The sequence below is a fragment of the Coniosporium apollinis genome (genome assembly GCF_000281105.1).
Source record: "Coniosporium apollinis CBS 100218 chromosome Unknown supercont1.42, whole genome shotgun sequence".
Classification (NCBI taxonomy): domain Eukaryota; kingdom Fungi; phylum Ascomycota; class Dothideomycetes; genus Coniosporium; species Coniosporium apollinis.
Genome location: NW_006913304.1, coordinates 49098 through 65949, shown reverse-complemented (window position 1 = coordinate 65949; position 16852 = coordinate 49098). Strand labels below are relative to the sequence as shown.

Sequence of the window (16852 nt, the reverse complement as noted above, 5' to 3'; positions counted from 1 at the left end):
AGGTGACCAGACTCTAAGCATTCGTCAAGCTTCGGACATGGATCAAGCCTCTGATAGTGATCCAGCTTCCAACAGTAGTCCATCCGCCAGCGATCGTCAAGCACCAACGCCAGAACGGCGGACATTCTTTCGTTGGTTCCGACGGTCTACTGGAACGCAAGACTAGAGGACGACGCTGGTGAGGGACGACGCACTGGCCATTGGACATCCGGACTACTACGCATCAAGCATAACGCTCCGTATACCTAAAACTTACGATCTGCACGAAATCAAAACCTCTGCACATCGCATTCATTACCGGCGGGGTCACATACCTCCGTGCGATTAACTCTTCGGTCGCACATGGCTCATGATGCAATGCACCCGCGTAGCGGGATAGAGCTTCCTCACAGGTGTCGCCAAATTTTTGCCTCTTCTGACATACCCTTCAATGCTCAGTTTGTTGCAGCCCTTTGTGGCTTTATTCTTACGGACTCTCCGGCTGTTCTTACATCTGTCCGCTCTCCCAATTTGTGGAATCAGGTTTTTGGGCGACGCCTTATCACAACAATCATGTCATGCAAGCACGCTATAGGACGTGTTACGATTGGAGCTGGAGATTTCTCAATCGTCCTTCCGTTGTCAGCATTTTGACTGGAGTACACTCGGAAATTCGGTTGATCCCTTTTCACTTCCTTATACGCCGATCATTGTCCAGGCTGGTACAACCCTTTGCGAAAATCTTCCTTAGATCCTCGCACGTGGACATCAAATCGGGCATCCATAGGTAAAAGCTTACTCAAATCAGTATTCCAGCTCCTAGGCCGTAGATCTCAAGACCAACAATTCGTTGCCTTACCGAGTATGCATGTAGCAGCACAGTCCCATACACCTTCCGCATGCATACTAGAATGTGAAGCCCGTCGATTCTAGGAAGCTATTCCTGTACATCAATTCCAATTATTTCTCCTTTCCGTGAACCTCTTATGTTGCTATGGCGAAGCACGGTAGTTTCATCTACCGACCATTTTGATAACAGTTCGTGATGCGTGCCTCCCTTAAAGGTCGTAGATGATGATGCTTCCTTGCTCACATCGTACTAAGTGCCATGACGATTTGAGCATTCCTGCTTGCAGACGATGCCTATGTATGTGCACGTTGAGGGTAATGAAGAATGATGAGGCCTGTATACGCTCGGATATGCCTTTCGTGCTTGTCGTACATAATTCGAATCCGGGCTTAATGCGGCTCAAAGACGGGAAGAAGCCTGGGATGAGACCCTTGACCGGTAGAGCCTGCAAACGTTTCTGCTTTGCAGGTGCCTTTTCTTTAACAGCACCCACAATTGTTCCCAAAGAAAATCTTCTACCCTTCATTCTATATACTGCTCAACGGTACCCCAACATGAACTCACCTAGAAGCAACTATCGAATTGGAATTTGTTTACTCTTCACACCTTTATGCGATCAAGCTTTAAGTGACAGTTTAAGTCCTCTTCGGCCCAATACGTAAGTCATATAAAACTGTCCTAGGCTGTTCTGTGCCTGGCCGCTGATAAAACTCCAGGGTGCTATCCGGTCCTTTCTTCGAAGCTTTCCATACCGCCGCCTGCCGCCAATACCACGAAGTCTCCTGCCCACCACCTCAGAGACCACCGCTGCCGCCGCCATAGCCGCGTAGACGTACACCCTCTCCCGCCCCACAGCCACTGCTCCCGCCGCACTCACCACGGCCACAGCCGCCGCAGCCCGCCTCACTCCCCGCTGCCCCACTCCGAAGCCTCCCGCCTTAGAGATAGGGCTGATTCAATGGCTCTCTCCTTGGTACCTATACCATTGCACAGGACTGGGTGGTCGGCATATGTACGGCAAGACGGCGCACTACTCCTTCCTCGGCCATTGTCCGACCAGCTGCCCTCCGTCCATACTGTTTACCGATCTCTCATTCGAAATCTTCCCACAACGTTTCCCACGTTTCTCGCTTCGGCCTCGTCCCAGCAGCATGTGAGACGCATCATATCTTCCCAGATAACGCTGTTTCTAACCGTTCACAGTAGTTTGTCTACACATATGCGAACCTCTCACCTCCGCAACACCGTGACGAACTTCTGCGGCGTACTCCCTGTTCGCAACGCCGCCATACGTCCTTTTGCACAAACGTTCCAAACCGCCGCGCCGTCGCCAGTACCACGACCTCTCCCGCCCGTCCGCGCCTAGCCAATGCAGACTCTCCGCCCTTTTGTTATGCTTCTAGACGGACGAAGACGAGGATTTCCTATGTTCCTATTGGGGGTTGCGTGTTCCCGCTCTTTGCAGCAGCCTGTGAGTCTCTCCTGCATTGTTTGTTTTGAGCCAGTAAGATGCTGATGAGTGTATGGAGATAGATAAGGTGATGTCGATGCAAGCCAGAGCCGAGCTACCGCTGCCGCCATCAGCATACCAGCCGCCTTGCTCCACGCCATCACCACCGCAAGGGTGATTTCCCCTTTGTCCTCCTGATGTTGCCGCTCGGAATATCTGCGCCGCTCCCTCGTCCCCTCTTGTGTTGTTTGAGTTCTTGTCTTGTCTTGTATCTTCTGTGTGCTTTTGAAGACAGACAAAACGAGAGTTGACAGAGTCTTCGCCGTTGTATGCTTTTTCTGCTATTTGGAGCCATAGGTGAGTATCATTAATTTCAAGTCAGGTTCTCATGGCGGAGTCTGTAGATGCTGATTTGTGATTGTGAGTATAGGCATGAGAGAAGAGCCAATGCCCGGCATGGCGCCACACAACTCTACTCTCGGCTATTGTCCGACTAGCTACCCTCCGGCCCTTCCTTGGGCTCCCTTCCAGCATATCCACCACCACCACGACCGCGTCGGCCCCCACGCGCACGAGTAGCTCCGGCCGCCCGGCGGTCGACGATGAGGTAATGCCTCAATACGTCCTTGCTCAGCGCCTTTTCGCGGCTCCCTTTCGGAACTGCTTTGACTCCTTGAAGATTGCGAGCTTCCAACGCAGTGAATTCGTTTTCTGCTACCAACCTCAAATCAGCTTTTGCTCAGAGATCTTCAACCTGCCAGCCGCCACCAGCATTAAGAAGCCTCCCTGATCAACGTAGAGGGAAAAAGGAAAACGATTCCAAGCCACAGTCCGCGTTCCAGTCGTCATGCCGCTTTACGGCGCGCGCAGTGATGCTTCACGATGCTGTTCGTCGGCTTGAGGGTGGAGCTTCCTGTTATCCGTGCCCATATGTAAGGGCTCGATAGAAACATCGCGGTGCTACTGCTGCTTGATGATGAGAACACCGAATACATGGCGGGAGGTGCGGACAGGCATGTTGTTGGGGAAGCCGCAGCTCCACCCCCTCCCACTCCGTGAAGATGATGAGGCCCTATACATTTAATGTTAGTATCTCCTTGTATTCCAGAATGGGTAGGTGGGTGAGTTACGTACCATCTCACGGCAGGGCTTCCGCGCCTCATTGAGAGCCTTGCTCTCGACCACTATGTGGTCCGGGTTGATGCAGACGGGGTGGTGGCAGAGGTGGGATGCCTGGTCCCCGGCCAGCATTCTTCCCACCTCTTCGTCCAACTTATACGCCACCACCACCAGGCGGTGCGCGTTCTGCGGCTTCCCCTTCTCCTTCTTCTCCTCGCCCTTACGGGCCCGACCCCTCTCCGTAACAATGGGCACGGCTTGGACATAGCCGTTCGCCTAACCGTAACGTTAGAGACCTTGAGCTTGTAATATGTGCTATGAGATGAGTCTACCTCTCTGTTCGGCCGCTTCTGCGTCAACACGCACCCAATCGTGTTGCGGAGGGCGGGCCCGATATCAACTCACGCGTAGCATGTGGAAGTAGAAGTCGGAGTTGTTGTATCGCGTGTAATCTTTCAAGATGCTGCCAACTACTTACCCTCTTATAACTTATGTCGGATGTAGGCTTCCGGTGTATCTGTAGCGATACCTATCATTTGTAGATGCTGCGGCCACCAACCCCCTTCTAACCTTCTGTCACTCAATCACGCCTGTCCTGTGATCATCTGCACACCCACCCAGCCCGCCAGCCCAAACGCCGCCAACTGCGCAAACCAGAACCCACCCCCCGCCAGCCTCCCCTTCCCCTCCTGCTTATCCGCCTTCGTATACCCCGTCGCGAAGAGGATCCTGCAAACCGCCCACGCGGCTCCCAGCACCGCGGCCGTCCTCGGATACTGCAGCCCCGCGACCAACATCGCGATCACCATGCTGGTATGGTTCTCGAGGTAGTTGCCGTGTGCGCGCTGCGCGCAGTTGAAGAGGTACATGGCCTGCTTCTTGTCGGCCGAGGCGGAGGAGATCTGCTCGGCGGTCGCGTACGGGTGCGGGTAGGGGATCTGGGCGGCGCGCCGGAAGGCGCCGACGCGGATGCCGTGCCAGAAGTTGAGGAAGAAGGTCGAGGTCGCGGCGAGGACGACATAGCTGTGTGCAAGGGTCAGCGGTTGACGGCTGATGAAGGGTTTGGGGAGGGTGGAGCAGCGCCGAAGGAAGAGGATTGCTCGTCTGGGCGGACGAAAGGAATGGCGTAGCTGTGGGTACGGAGTGCGTGGTGGAGGTGGGGGAACAATTGGGAGGCTTCTTACCCGTACTCCTTGGGCACGGTGACTGAGTACGCAATCATGGCGCTGGTTTCTGGAAGCTTTTCGTTGCGATGATTTTGGAAGGTGGACAGGGTTTGGAAGGTGGACGGGTTTTGGGTGTACGGACAGAATGCTTCTTGGATGTCTGGGGAAGGAGGACTATATACGATATTCAGGTCACCCAGTGTCGTCGGGATGTTGTAACTATTCATCCGCTCGCAGCCCAGCCTCGCCTGGAAATGTGCAGCTGCTTAGCCGTTATCGCCGAGCCAATCATATCCTCGCAATTTCGTGATGCTCGGCATGGTGTTTCGTAGCGGACCGGCAAGCCACCGACCGCCGACTTCACGCGTTCTTTCCTAGGCCTTTGAATGCCATCAAGTGCTCCTCTCACAGTCCCAACGCATAGCTGCGAGCTTCTGATCAAGGTCCTGTCGAGCATGTTGGACGCTTCGCGGACGCTGAGATTCCGCGTGCGGATGATGGACTATCCCGTCGACTGATGGTAGCGGAGCAGCTTCATGATGAGAGGAATCCGTCAAACATCACTAGGTACTGGAGAGCCCGCAAGTAGCTGATACTCATTAAGAAAGTCCCAAGATCACGCATGGCGCGGAATATCGCCCAAACGATGCTCGGTAGAAGCTTGGAATGCATGTCCAGTGCAAGTCCGGACGTAGCAGCCGCGCGGTGAAGCGTGATGCAATAGACTTGACACTGGTCTCACTGCATCTGTCTTCTATATGTCGCGGAGCCAGAGCGTTTGCGATCTAGATTGTATTTCAGCTGTTTGATGCTTGTCGTACCCAACAGCTTCGACGTCCTGAGACGATACTAGTATTTTAATTCCAGCGCCCCCAGTCAGATACGTCTGAATTAGGGCCCACAACGTACTCTGTAAAGAGCCCTAAGACGATCTGTAAAGCCGGGCCGATTCGCTGCAAATGACCTGCTGCCGGCAACGTGCGCCTTGCAGAGGTGCGTCGCTGCGTCGTGATCTACTCCTAGACACAGGACTGGACACCCAAAAACGCTTCGTCAATCAAGGATATATTGAGTGACTGATGCTTAAGCGCTAGAAGTTGCTCAGTAACTCACAAACGTTCTCGCCTGGACTTAGCCTGGCTATTCCCCAAGTGTCTGCAGAGTCCAGTCCAGTGGTGAATGTAGTTGGATTACACCTGAGGTACTCCATACTCGAGAGTAAATGGCTGGGTGTTTTCGGGTTGAAGTTGAAGCTCCCGGTCCGTGCTCGAGCTCCGTTCACCTGCAACGTCGAGCTCCGCTTCGATCTGATCCGCCTTCCGTTTAACATGCGCCATTTGAAAATATATTTGATAGCCAGATACTCGAAGGTGTTTCTTCTGTTCTGCACGTCTGCGCTACAAGTACAATCAAGCCTGCAGAAGTAAATCTTCACACTTGGTAATTCCAGTGCCGCTGCCATGGACCGCGACTTCCAACCCTATGGCGGCCATGACGGGCCGCGAAGTCGAGCAAGAAGTACGTGTCGCCGATGCCCACCGTGATTCGAGAAAATAGAGCTCCCGGCCGCCACTGCCAGCGTGGCTTTCCCAGAGTAAGGCACAAGCTCACCGTTTGCGCCTCGCAGGACCGGTAACAGATTACAGCTCGACATACGTGCAGTGGATGCGCAATCGAAGACCGCGCTACAGGGGCACTCCAGCTGCCGAATTTGAAAGGCCGAGCCCGAGCTACGTCGTAGACGTGAGTCACTATGCCAGACGTTCATTTCCCCAAACTCGTGTACTGACGAGCGGGGCCGTTCCCAGATGTTACCTCCCGCCGCCAGGCTTTCAAACGCAGCCGACACCGTTCCAGTCAAGCACCTGCACCAGTCGCTCAACAAACAGAGACATCCAATACAAGTCGTGAGGTGGACGCCCGAGGGCAGGCGCGTACTCACGGGTGCGACAAGTGGAGAGTTCACTGTGTGGAACGGCACGGGCTTCAATTTTGAGACGATATCGCAGGCTCACGACGGGGCGGTCCGCGCGGCAAAATACTCTCATAGCGACGATTGGCTGATATCGGCGGACCAAATCGGTATGATCAAGTATTGGCAGCCAAACTTCAACCTCGTAAGGAAGATGCAGGCACATGATCTGCCTGTCAGAGATCTTGCCTTTTCTCCGACAGACTCGAAGTTCGTCAGTGCGTCTGACGATGGCACTCTCAAAATTTGGGACTTCGCTGGAGGGACAGCGGAGAGTACTCTCAGGGGACACGAGTGGGAGGTGAAGGCGGTGGATTGGCATCCGCATAAGGGTCTACTCGTCTCTGGCTCCAAAGACTCCAAGGTCAAGCTATGGGACCCGAGAACTGGCCGGTGCTTGACTACTCTGTATGGACATAAGAACCAGATTGCCAAGACCTTGTTCGAGCCGACTCAGGGACAGCTGCTTGCAACGTGCGCTAGAGATCACACGCCGAGGATTTTTGACTTGCGCATGATGCGCGACATGCTTCTGCTTCGTGGTCATGAGAAAGACGTGACGACTCTGACGTGGCATCCGATCCACCGGAATCTGCTGACTACCGCCGGATCCGATGGCAGCATCATGCATTATCTTCTCGACGAGCCGAATCCTCCGCCTGGAATTTCGGAGACTCTCTCGCCGTATGACAGTTCTGACCCTGCCAATGCTCCAAGTCAATCGATATACCCAGCTCACCGCATTCCATACGCTCATGAGCTGCAAATATATGCCCTTGACTGGCACCCGGTAGGTCACATCCTGGCATCCGGGTCGAACGACCGGATAACCCGCTTCTGGACCCGAGCACGTCCTGGAGAGAGCGCATACGTCAACGATCGGTTTCACATTGGCCAAGCTGCTGCTGAAGCGCAGGGCACGTATGATCGCAGAGAAGGCAAGAGACAGATGCGCGAGGAAGAAGAAATGGAAGCGGAAGACGAAGCAAAGGGGCTGGTCGATCAAAGCATGCCACCGCGGACGCAAGCTGCGGCGTTGCCTGGCTTACCTGGAATATCTCTCGGCAGGGACGGCACAAGTACAGGCGGTGCTCAGATGCCAGGACTGGGAAGTGCGCCTCAACCGCCAATTCCACCGCCTGCTGCAGGCTTTCCCCCTTTCGACCCTTCCAAGATGGATCTCTCACAGCTGGCGGCGCTGTGGGGCGGAAAGCCGCCGATACCGCTTCTTGGCCCGGACGGCAAACCGCTACCTCCTCCAGGGTTTCCGCCCCCCGTTGGCTTTCCACTGCAGCCGCCGCCGGGAGGCTTCCAAGGCTTGCCGCTTGTGCCGCCACCGAACGTGGGAGCGCCTTTGCCGGGCGTAGCTGGGGCTTCGAATGGAGGCGGTGGGGTAAGGCGGCGGGCGCCGCTGCCTAGTCAGCAAGAAAGCCTTCAAGAGGAGATGCGGAGAGGGAAATTCAGGAATGCTAGGTGAAAGTTTTCCTTTAATTACCCGCGCGATACCCGTCGAGGAGGCTAGGTATTCATCGGTGTTCGGCGATATTGATGAATCTATGGGAAAGGCGTCGAAATGGGCAATCGAGACATGAAGTTTGCTCAGGGTCCGTCACGTTAAAGGCATAGGACAGCCATGTTCATCTTTATCCAAATCACTCACTAATGCTCCAAAGCTTGTAGTGTTTTCTTTGAGTCTCCCAGTTGCTATCGTGTCTCACATTGACGATGACCGCTGTTCCCCCACAGACATTGATTCACGACCATCCATCTCTCCCCGCTTCACTCAATAGTGTTTTGCCTCCAAATCTTCACCCAAGCCCGTCGTGTGACTGTCTGGGAAACGCGGTGTGACGACTCTCGTGTAATAAGTCTTTCATTCCTCCCCGTCAAACCATATCCAACCCAACATTCTGTGCTTCAGTCGTCTCACGCATCCTTCCTCGGGAGAGGAAGATAAGTACTTAAACACACTACGATCCAGCTTCACCAAACTGTCTGCACGTACACCCGGGCCGAAGTGAACAAGCGGCGGCCTCGTTTTCCCGCCATATCATAAGACGAAGTCAAACCCGCAACTCCACATCCGAAGGCGATATTCATGCTGATGGCAAAACTAAAGGCTCCCATGAGTCGGTTCTTCAAACGCCGCGACCAGTCTCCGTCCGCCCCGGTCCTCGATGTTTCTGCACCTGGCCAAGAAAGCGCGTCGCCTGCAGCGTCTACGCCGTCACTTGATGATTCCTCATCGAAGGGACCTGACGCGTCCAGCGTGCTCACACCCTGCACGCCTGAGGCGACGACTCCCCCATCATCTCGAACGCGGTCGAAGAGGCTCAGCAAACCACATTCGTCCAACTCAGAAAGCGTAGACATAGATTCAAGATCTGGATGCTCGACGGTCACCGTTGTTCCTGAATCACCTACGGCTATGCCGAAGCCGACTGAGCGCTCACCTCAAGATCTGGCCGTGACGCCGACGCGTATCGCGGCCGAGGGCGTCGCAGCACTCACACTGAAATCTTCTCCCACCACCGCCCTCACAACGACCACAAACAGCTCATCTCCAACATCGCACAGCACCTCGTCTTCCGCGCCGGCTGAAGGAGACACACTCACGGCCAGAGGAAAGGGTAAAGCGAAAGCTAGCTCGACGCCTCATACTGCTCCGCCCTCATCCCCTTCACCAAGACCATCACCAGCCTCACCACCACCCGACCGCATGGAACCTCTGCCAACAACAACCTTCGTCGTCCCCGAACCAATCATCGAGCCCGCTCCCTGTTACACCCGGAACACCGAAGCGCACAAGCAACTCGGCAACGTCCCCAGCATGGAGCTGTCTCAAACGGAGGCAGCTCAACAGCCTGAAACACCGGACTCGAAACCGCCTTCCTCACTCGATGTCCGCAAACTGGGCCTCCAGCACACGCCATTCAACATGGGCTGGAAGCGGTGGGTCTGTTGCGTGTGCCGCCTTGAGACGCACTGGGAGAATCCGGTATGTTCAAATCTAGAGTGTAAGCATCAGAGGTGTGGGAGTGGCTGTGTGGTCTTGCCTTGTTGAGCTTCCCGCAGAGAGCGGACGGTCGGGGTTTCCAGGGATGGTTTGATCGAGTAGATCATATGGCGCTTCCGAGCCGGTACATGCAGGGGGGCGATTTTGATACTCTGGTCACGGGTCTTGCATGCTTTTAGGCCTGGATACGTTTGGTGGCACGCCGTTGTGTTGCTACGGGAAGCGGTTGGGTGTGACATAAGCTCTCTCCGTAGTGAATGGGACGGGAAGCGCTGGCGGATGTTGGCTGTAACATACTTGATAGAGTTCTCGCACCGTTTGGCTCTCATGTGATAGTTTGATGTTCTGCAGGCTTGACTTCCGGCAGCAACCTCACCACCATCACAGTTATCTCAATCCCACTCACCAAGCGGTGAAGAGAATAACACGGCACGTTAGGCGGGAAGTAGACCTCACCGCGACAGCAGGCCACCGCTCATTCACCGTCAATTTTATAGAGTAATCCACGAACAGCTGCTGTAGCGAATCTAACGAGCGACCGATAGACGGACAAGCCTTTAGTGGGCTGTTTAGGCGTTGTTGTGAAGCATTGAATTAATTATAAAGGGAGCTTCGTTATCGACGCAGCTCTAAACGGTTACGTTCACGGCGAGGCCTACTTCCTGTCCGGCGTGCACGGTAGCCCAGATCAATTGTGCGTCGCAACTCTCTTTCGGTTACGTGATAAGAGAGTTGACAGCCGTCTTCCTTATGCAAGGCGCGTGTATACATGTCTTTTGGCCACAATCTCGATTCCCTCAGGCACATCTTCGAGCGCATTTCTTTCTTTGACCGAGTCCTCAGCCTCCCCAGCTGCAGGCGGCAGTCATCCACTCGCTTCCTTGGCGACCGCGGGCTGTGTTTCGTCATTTACGGTCGATATTGCAATTCCTGCTTCTACGAGTACCAGGAGCCGTCAGTAGACAGCACCAGCAATCAATCAATCCATCGGACACTCCTGGTCGAGCTGCTTTTCTAATCCCGCAGCGACAAAACGAAGAACGCTGGCAGCTGGGATGCCTGCATGCGAGGCGGTTTCAGCCTGACGAGGCAGACTAACAGCTGATGCGCATGTTGGTGGCCTTGCTCGTACAGCATCCTGCAACGTCCGATGCCCAGGTGGGTAGTCCGCATTAGCTGCTCAGTATTCATGGAGATTCCAAGCCACTTTGTCAGGGACTCTCTACACCACCCGGCCGTGTCCGATGGGTATATCGTCTGCAGCTAGCGCCAAGCCAAAGTATGTCAGGCTGCTGGATTCAGAGCTGAAAGGCTAAGAGCGCATTTACCGCGTCATCTTGCTGGAGGGCATTATTTGTAGCACAGGAAAGCCACTATGCAGACTACGCATCGGACACGGCCAGGTGGTATATATAGTGCCTCCCAAGCCTTACAACGGCCTGCCCGGTCTCAACTCAGATCCACTGTCACCTTCCAGCTGTCACGAAGCTTTGCTAGTCAGACAGCATTAGAATATTTGTCCACACAACTCCATTATGGGCTTTAGGAAGAGGCTCTACCAGTACCTAGACAACCGTGCTCTCCTTGGTCCACTCGGAACAAATCCAACACAGGTACGCACCGCAGTTCAGGACAGACCCGCATCAAGACCGTTTCTGACCTCAGTACCGCCTCAGGGCTCAAGCGGCTCAGCGTCTAGGACACCGGAAACTTGGCGCCCAGAATCCGAGCTCAGCTGCCAGATCTGTTCCGAGATCTTCCACCAGCCTCTCCTTCTCTGCCCTTGCTACCACACCTTCTGTGGCCACTGTATCAAACGCTGGTTTGGCCAAAACACCACTTGTCCCACATGTCGGACAAATGCTGAAGCGGCGGTGCCGAATCGGCAGGTTGCCTCTATGGCGGAGGCATATCTCGACGCACATCCATTACAGAAAAAGACAGCGGCCGAGCTGAGAGAAATCGGACGACTTTATACTGCGGGGGAGCAGTTGCTGCCTTCACTTCCGCCTGGGCATTTGTCCGGACCCTCGCCTACAGTTCTGTCTGTCCCTCGTCCAGCTGTCGATGCGCGGTCCAGATCTACCTCTCGAACAACACAAGAGGAGCGATCGACGCAAGCATCTCCGGGTCAGCACGGCGAGGATTCTACGACCGAAGACATGTTCGAGCGACACATGGCTGATGCTATGGAGCGTAGTGCGATTGAGGAGGCGCTCCGCAGAAGCCTAGCCAGTACCGCGCTCGAACCGCCACCGTCTCGTCGTACAGTCGAGGCAATCCACGATCGCCATCCTGGTGACTACCATGAGGAAAGAGGAAGACAAACGGAAAGTAGACGGGAAAGGGTACAGGAGGAGAGACTAGCGAACATAAGGCGGCGGGAACAAGAACGACAGCGGGAGGAGGAAAACCGGCGGGTAGAATATCGGAGAATGCTGAAGGAGGCCCAAGAAGAACGAGAGAAATTTTACCGGATGGAAGAGGCGAGAATGCAAAGGAAGAGGAGGCGAGAAGACGATCGAAGGAGGCTGTCACCCACTGTCCTATTTATACACGGTCAAGAGACTTAAGAGGCCCCGCCAGGTGTACCAGTATCGCCATTCCCGCTCTGTTCGACACTGGCGGTGAACTCTGGCGGCATGACTTGCGCCAGCCACTTGGGGTCCGTAACCTTCTTGAGGGTCCGAAGTCTCGCTCCATGCTCAGAACGATGCTGTCGTTGAGCCGTTCTAATCCCTCGGGGGTGAATTTGCGGATTCTTCTGAATATGAACGTGGTGTTGCAGTCTCGCGCGCTGCATCGTTGCCATGCGGCAACAGGTCTGTCGAGGGGTGGAGATCCTAAGCACTCTACCGAGCTACATGACATGGCATTAGAGTAGGAATGAGAATCTACCGGGTATATTGGAAAGTGCGATCGGACCGCTCTGATGACCTATGGGTCGCATAAGCGAAGGTGTGGGCATATCGATTCTTCGTACTTGCTGAGGGCTTTCACGCTCAACTCTTCGGTTGCGATCGCAGTACGTGGGCACTCGAGAACAATTTGAGAGGACATGAACACAGCCCGGTATGTCGACTGCCAGAAATGCTGAAACGTTGGTCCATAGAGCTGAACCCTTCTGGAGTTGTATATGCTGATGAAGCCCGCAAGATGATCCTGGTCTTCGCATTTGAATTCGGAACCGAGACTACCAAGTTGGAGTTCGTTCGGTAACTGCCATTGAAGCGATCCAGTAACTGGCGCTGTGCGAAGGTGTAATGGGAGCACATTCGCACAACTCATACGACACCTTGACACAGTCACGTTTCCGGTGGCGCCACGAGTTGTTCCGCTGAAAACAGTTCTTTCGGGTGTGGTATCAGGCAGTCGGAGCAGACGGCGTGAGTCTTGGGTAGCTGACCCTGGCGCTCACGCTTGCAGCAGTGATAGTACAGGTCTTTCCGCAGTGTGTGTAAGAATGAGAGATGGTCATCCTTTTGTGCGTGTAAAACAGCACCGAGATCGCCGCGAGATCGCCTCGAGGTGGCACGCAGCGCGAGAGCATCAGCTCCAGTCATGTGCTCTTCAAGCCGTAATAAAAGCTCCGCGGGGAGGCGGTAGAGCGAAATGTGCGTAATGTTGTGCAGGTGCAGCCTGCGCTCCTCTTCGTGCCGACCATAGCACTTCCTCAGAGTACTGAAGAGCCGATCCCGAAGTGCAGACAGCGATGCTTCATGGGAAGAGTGACGCGGAGATTTCTCTGCGGAGGGTTCGCCAGGACGGAGAATGCCCTAGAGTAATGAACCCCAACTATTGACCGAGTGGGGTAGGCATCGATGAGAAGAACTGAGTAAACTGCGTCAGATCTCGCTGAGGCCAGTACTAGTAAAGCTGCCCTAGAAGAGAGGTCGAAGTCTGGTGACAGAAGGGGGTGGTAATGCGAGCTGCGAGGAAGACCCGAGTACCGAGTGGCCACGATGATACGCACAAGCCGTAGATCGAAGGACAACGATGAAGTTTGGGATGCCACTCAGGCTACCATTAGAGTCAGATGGAGTCTGCCGAGCGATCAAGCAGAGCTCCTTGAAGGTGCAGAGCGACTACGAGAACGTGATTGTGCGATCTGTCAACGAACCTACCTATATGAAACGTGTTTTTCAATGGGCGCAGCATCTCTAGGCATCAGCTCAGCGGCCAAATGTCCTCCAATTCAAGTTCAACTATGTGGTCACGTGAACTCGGTTGATTGGTATATTTTGGCCGCGCTATTAGCAATATTGCCAACTGCTTGACACTAGTCTCTTTAAGGCCATCGGTATCTGAGGAGAAACTTGAATCGGCGACCCATCATTTATCACCAGGAGCCGGTGAAGCTTGGAAGTGAGCTCCGAGACTTCCGAACCGTGGATCTCGCCAGTCTTGACAAGGTGTTGAGGCAGCGTCCTCTGATAGTTCCGTGCACACTGTCGACATTTATAGGGCAACCTAATGAGGGCTAAATGAGACTTGGGTCGTAAAGTGCTGGATGTGAGCGGTTGAGTGGACTTGCCGCCGCCACGATGGCGCTGAATACGGTCGGAAAGACACGGGGAAGAATCAAGGACAAGGAAAACGTTGGGAGCTTTGTACCGACGAGCCAGAATATCCAGCACGACCGCTGGTCTCGTCCGATGCGCGGATCTTCCACACGCCACGAGAGACGTGGAGCATGACCAGGTTCAGCATCGACAGCTCTCAGTCGGCTCGCGTATTCCACGATAGCTGCCGCAGTTGAAGCGATTGTTCTGCATCAACGTATCCGGATGCTTTGAGCTGACACCTTTTGTCTTTCGAGTGACGATGACAGAACAGCCATAATCACAATGAGCAGGAGCCAAAGATATGTGCCCGTTCATACTTCAAACCTGACGGTGCGGCGTGGGAATCACGTGATGCTAGGGATTAGTACGACCTCGTCGTGGTGGGTTAATCTCTTAAACCAGATACTACAAGCGATCATTTTACAGTGTGTTGGCGTGGCCGATATACAAAAGCGTTAGACTCCTTGTAGAAGTGTTCGATTTTCTCCCTCTGCACGCAATGAGCGTGCCTATGCAAACACCTGTATCCCAATCGTCACCAGCGCCTCCAGCCGAAATGGTACCAAGGGTATCTAGAGTTTCGCCGAAGACCCCCTCAAGACCTTCCTATTGCGCCAGATGTGATCTCGAAGATAGATTTCCCCACTTATAAAGACGCCCACGCTCGCTGTATGAGTCCGGTACACCTTCCAGAAAGGCAAGGTCCCGCAATGCCGAAGAATACAATCCCTTACGACGCCGCGGACGCTGAATCGGCTGCACGCAGTAACCTGACGGCATTCTCGACCTCGTCAGCAGCAACCTTCTGCCACTCATCTCTAGACTTCTGATCTACCAACCCGTTCGCGTCTCCAATCTTGTCATACATCAACCGCGAGACATTCATATTGATCTCTGTGTACTGATTCTTGTCGACTTCCTGCTTCTGGTACCGCGGCTTCAGCGCCGCCTTCACCATGCGCTGTATCTCCGACTTGGTCGAATACGACATCGTGGTGCGTGGCGGTGACGAGACATCGTTCGCACGAACGGGGCTCGTGGCTGGGGAAGGATGGTCCGGCTTGCGATGTCGCGACCTCGCACGATCGTTCTCGTCGTGGTCTTGAACACGGTCGTCGTCGGCGGGTGAGAAAGGCGCATACGGCAGTACAGCTGGGTAGACGGGTGATATCATCGAAGTTAGTGGTGGCGATGCTGGTCGAGAGAGTGATAATGGAGGTGGCGTCATGGCACGCGGAGTTGGGACGTTTGAGCCTCCAGGCGAGGCGTCCGGTGATGTAAGTCCCGGGGATAGCGACTGGTCACTCAGAAACAGATTGCCTGCATTCTTCTGCAGCCCTTCGGTGCCGGAATGGACGGACGCCGGATACGTCTCTACCTCCTTGAGTAGCGACTGTAAGAAACTGGGAGCGCTTGCACCATTGGCTCTTTCGGAGGCAAGCGACGGCGCCACAGTAGTGTTCCTAGATCCAGCCCGGCCAGCGGTCGAAGACTCAGGAGCAAAATCGGTGGAGCTGCCTTCCTGGTACCGCTCAACTCGAGTGCAAGGCCTCTTCAGTCTCCGCTCGGGCTCTCCAGGTTGACCTTCTGCGGGAGAGGATGGGGTGGACTTCCGCTTTCTCCGGTTTGTTGGTGGCGCGCTTCCTTGAACCTCTCTGGCTTTGTCGAAAGCATTCCATGCCCGCAACTCTTCTTGAGACTCGGGCTTGGGGGGCTCCTGGGCCACACGATGGGTATGAGGGCGGAGTACAGCGGCGGCGTTTCGTCTGAACCTGTCGCCACTACCCTGACGAGCGGCAACTTGGAATCTGCGCTGCCACTCATTGAATTCCCGACGTTGAGCAGCGGCCCTTTGCTGCTCGTCAGCGGACTCGTCGTCAAAGGGGAAGTCGAGATCCAAGTGCAATCGGTTCCGGACAGATTGCCAAACTCTCGCCCACTCGTTGGGTGTCCTATGTCCACGTCTTCCACGCCGCGCAGAACCCGCACGCCTTCCGGGAGATGCGCGACCGGCTGCAGCAGCCGCCTGTTGATGCTCTAAGCAGTTGTGGCAGAACCACAATCCGGAAGGAACCCTGTCTAGGCCAGCGCAAAAAACATGAGAGCTGGAAGTGCAGCCAGGACCATCACATTGCATGAGTTGCGACTCATCGCCGTACTCTTCGCATACCAGGCACGGTTCCCAAGACTCGGAGTATTCATCAAAGAGATCGTCGTTATCTTCGTCGTCGATAATCATGAGGGGATCTACTTCGGCCACTTGCTGCTTGTCCAAGACGGCGTAGGAAGAGAGGGTCGGGCCTGCAGCAGAGTTAGCATTGCAAGCCGCGGAAGTAAAAGTGTTGCACGAACTTACCATCCAGCTTGGCGCGGAGCTCGACCATGTTGAAGCTGGCTCTGCATATTGGGCAGCTGTTTGCTCTCTCCACCCAAGGCTTCAGGCAGTCGTTGTGCAGGTTGTGGCCGCAGGGTAGCAGATGGGCTATGAGCTCGTCGTCGGGGATGTGGGCGTGGGCGTGGGCGTGGGCGTGGTTGTGGTTGTGGCCCTGCGTTTCGAGATGATGATTGGCGGAAGTACCCGTGGCGGATCCAAGCGCATCATCGTGATTGACAGCTTGGCCGTCTGGAGGTGAGAGCTCAGAGCTGCCGCCGTCGAGGTCACCGAGGCAGACGATACACGTGTCGGCCATGGGATGGAGGGTTGAAAGTGAAGAGGAATGAGCAGAGGCGTTGTT

The 16852-nt window shown here is 54.7% G+C and overlaps 4 protein-coding genes across 4 annotated transcripts; 2 read left to right on the top strand and 2 right to left on the bottom strand.

Annotated features, from left to right (window-relative positions):
- Positions 1-3365: 3365 nt before the first annotated feature.
- Positions 3366-4620, bottom strand: W97_07580 (uncharacterized protein; the record flags this gene model as incomplete). The annotated part of the gene is made up of 3 exons (XM_007785449.1): positions 3366-3674; positions 4016-4421; positions 4583-4620. The coding sequence occupies 3 exons, from the start codon at positions 4618-4620 to the stop codon at positions 3366-3368; spliced, it is 753 nt and encodes a 250-aa protein (XP_007783639.1).
- A 1404-nt stretch (positions 4621-6024) lies between these two features.
- W97_07579 (uncharacterized protein) lies at positions 6025-8013 on the top strand (the record flags this gene model as incomplete). The annotated part of the gene is made up of 3 exons (XM_007785448.1): positions 6025-6082; positions 6192-6307; positions 6373-8013. 3 exons carry the CDS (start codon positions 6025-6027, stop codon positions 8011-8013), a joined length of 1815 nt encoding a protein of 604 aa, XP_007783638.1.
- Positions 8014-11087: 3074 nt separating this feature from the next.
- Positions 11088-12125, top strand: W97_07578 (uncharacterized protein; the record flags this gene model as incomplete). Its single annotated transcript, XM_007785447.1, has 2 exons — positions 11088-11165; positions 11229-12125. The coding sequence occupies 2 exons, from the start codon at positions 11088-11090 to the stop codon at positions 12123-12125; spliced, it is 975 nt and encodes a 324-aa protein (XP_007783637.1).
- Positions 12126-14847: 2722 nt separating this feature from the next.
- Positions 14848-16807, bottom strand: W97_07577 (uncharacterized protein; the record flags this gene model as incomplete). The annotated part of the gene is made up of 2 exons (XM_007785446.1): positions 14848-16418; positions 16474-16807. The coding sequence occupies 2 exons, from the start codon at positions 16805-16807 to the stop codon at positions 14848-14850; spliced, it is 1905 nt and encodes a 634-aa protein (XP_007783636.1).
- Between the last annotated feature and the right edge of the window lie 45 nt (positions 16808-16852).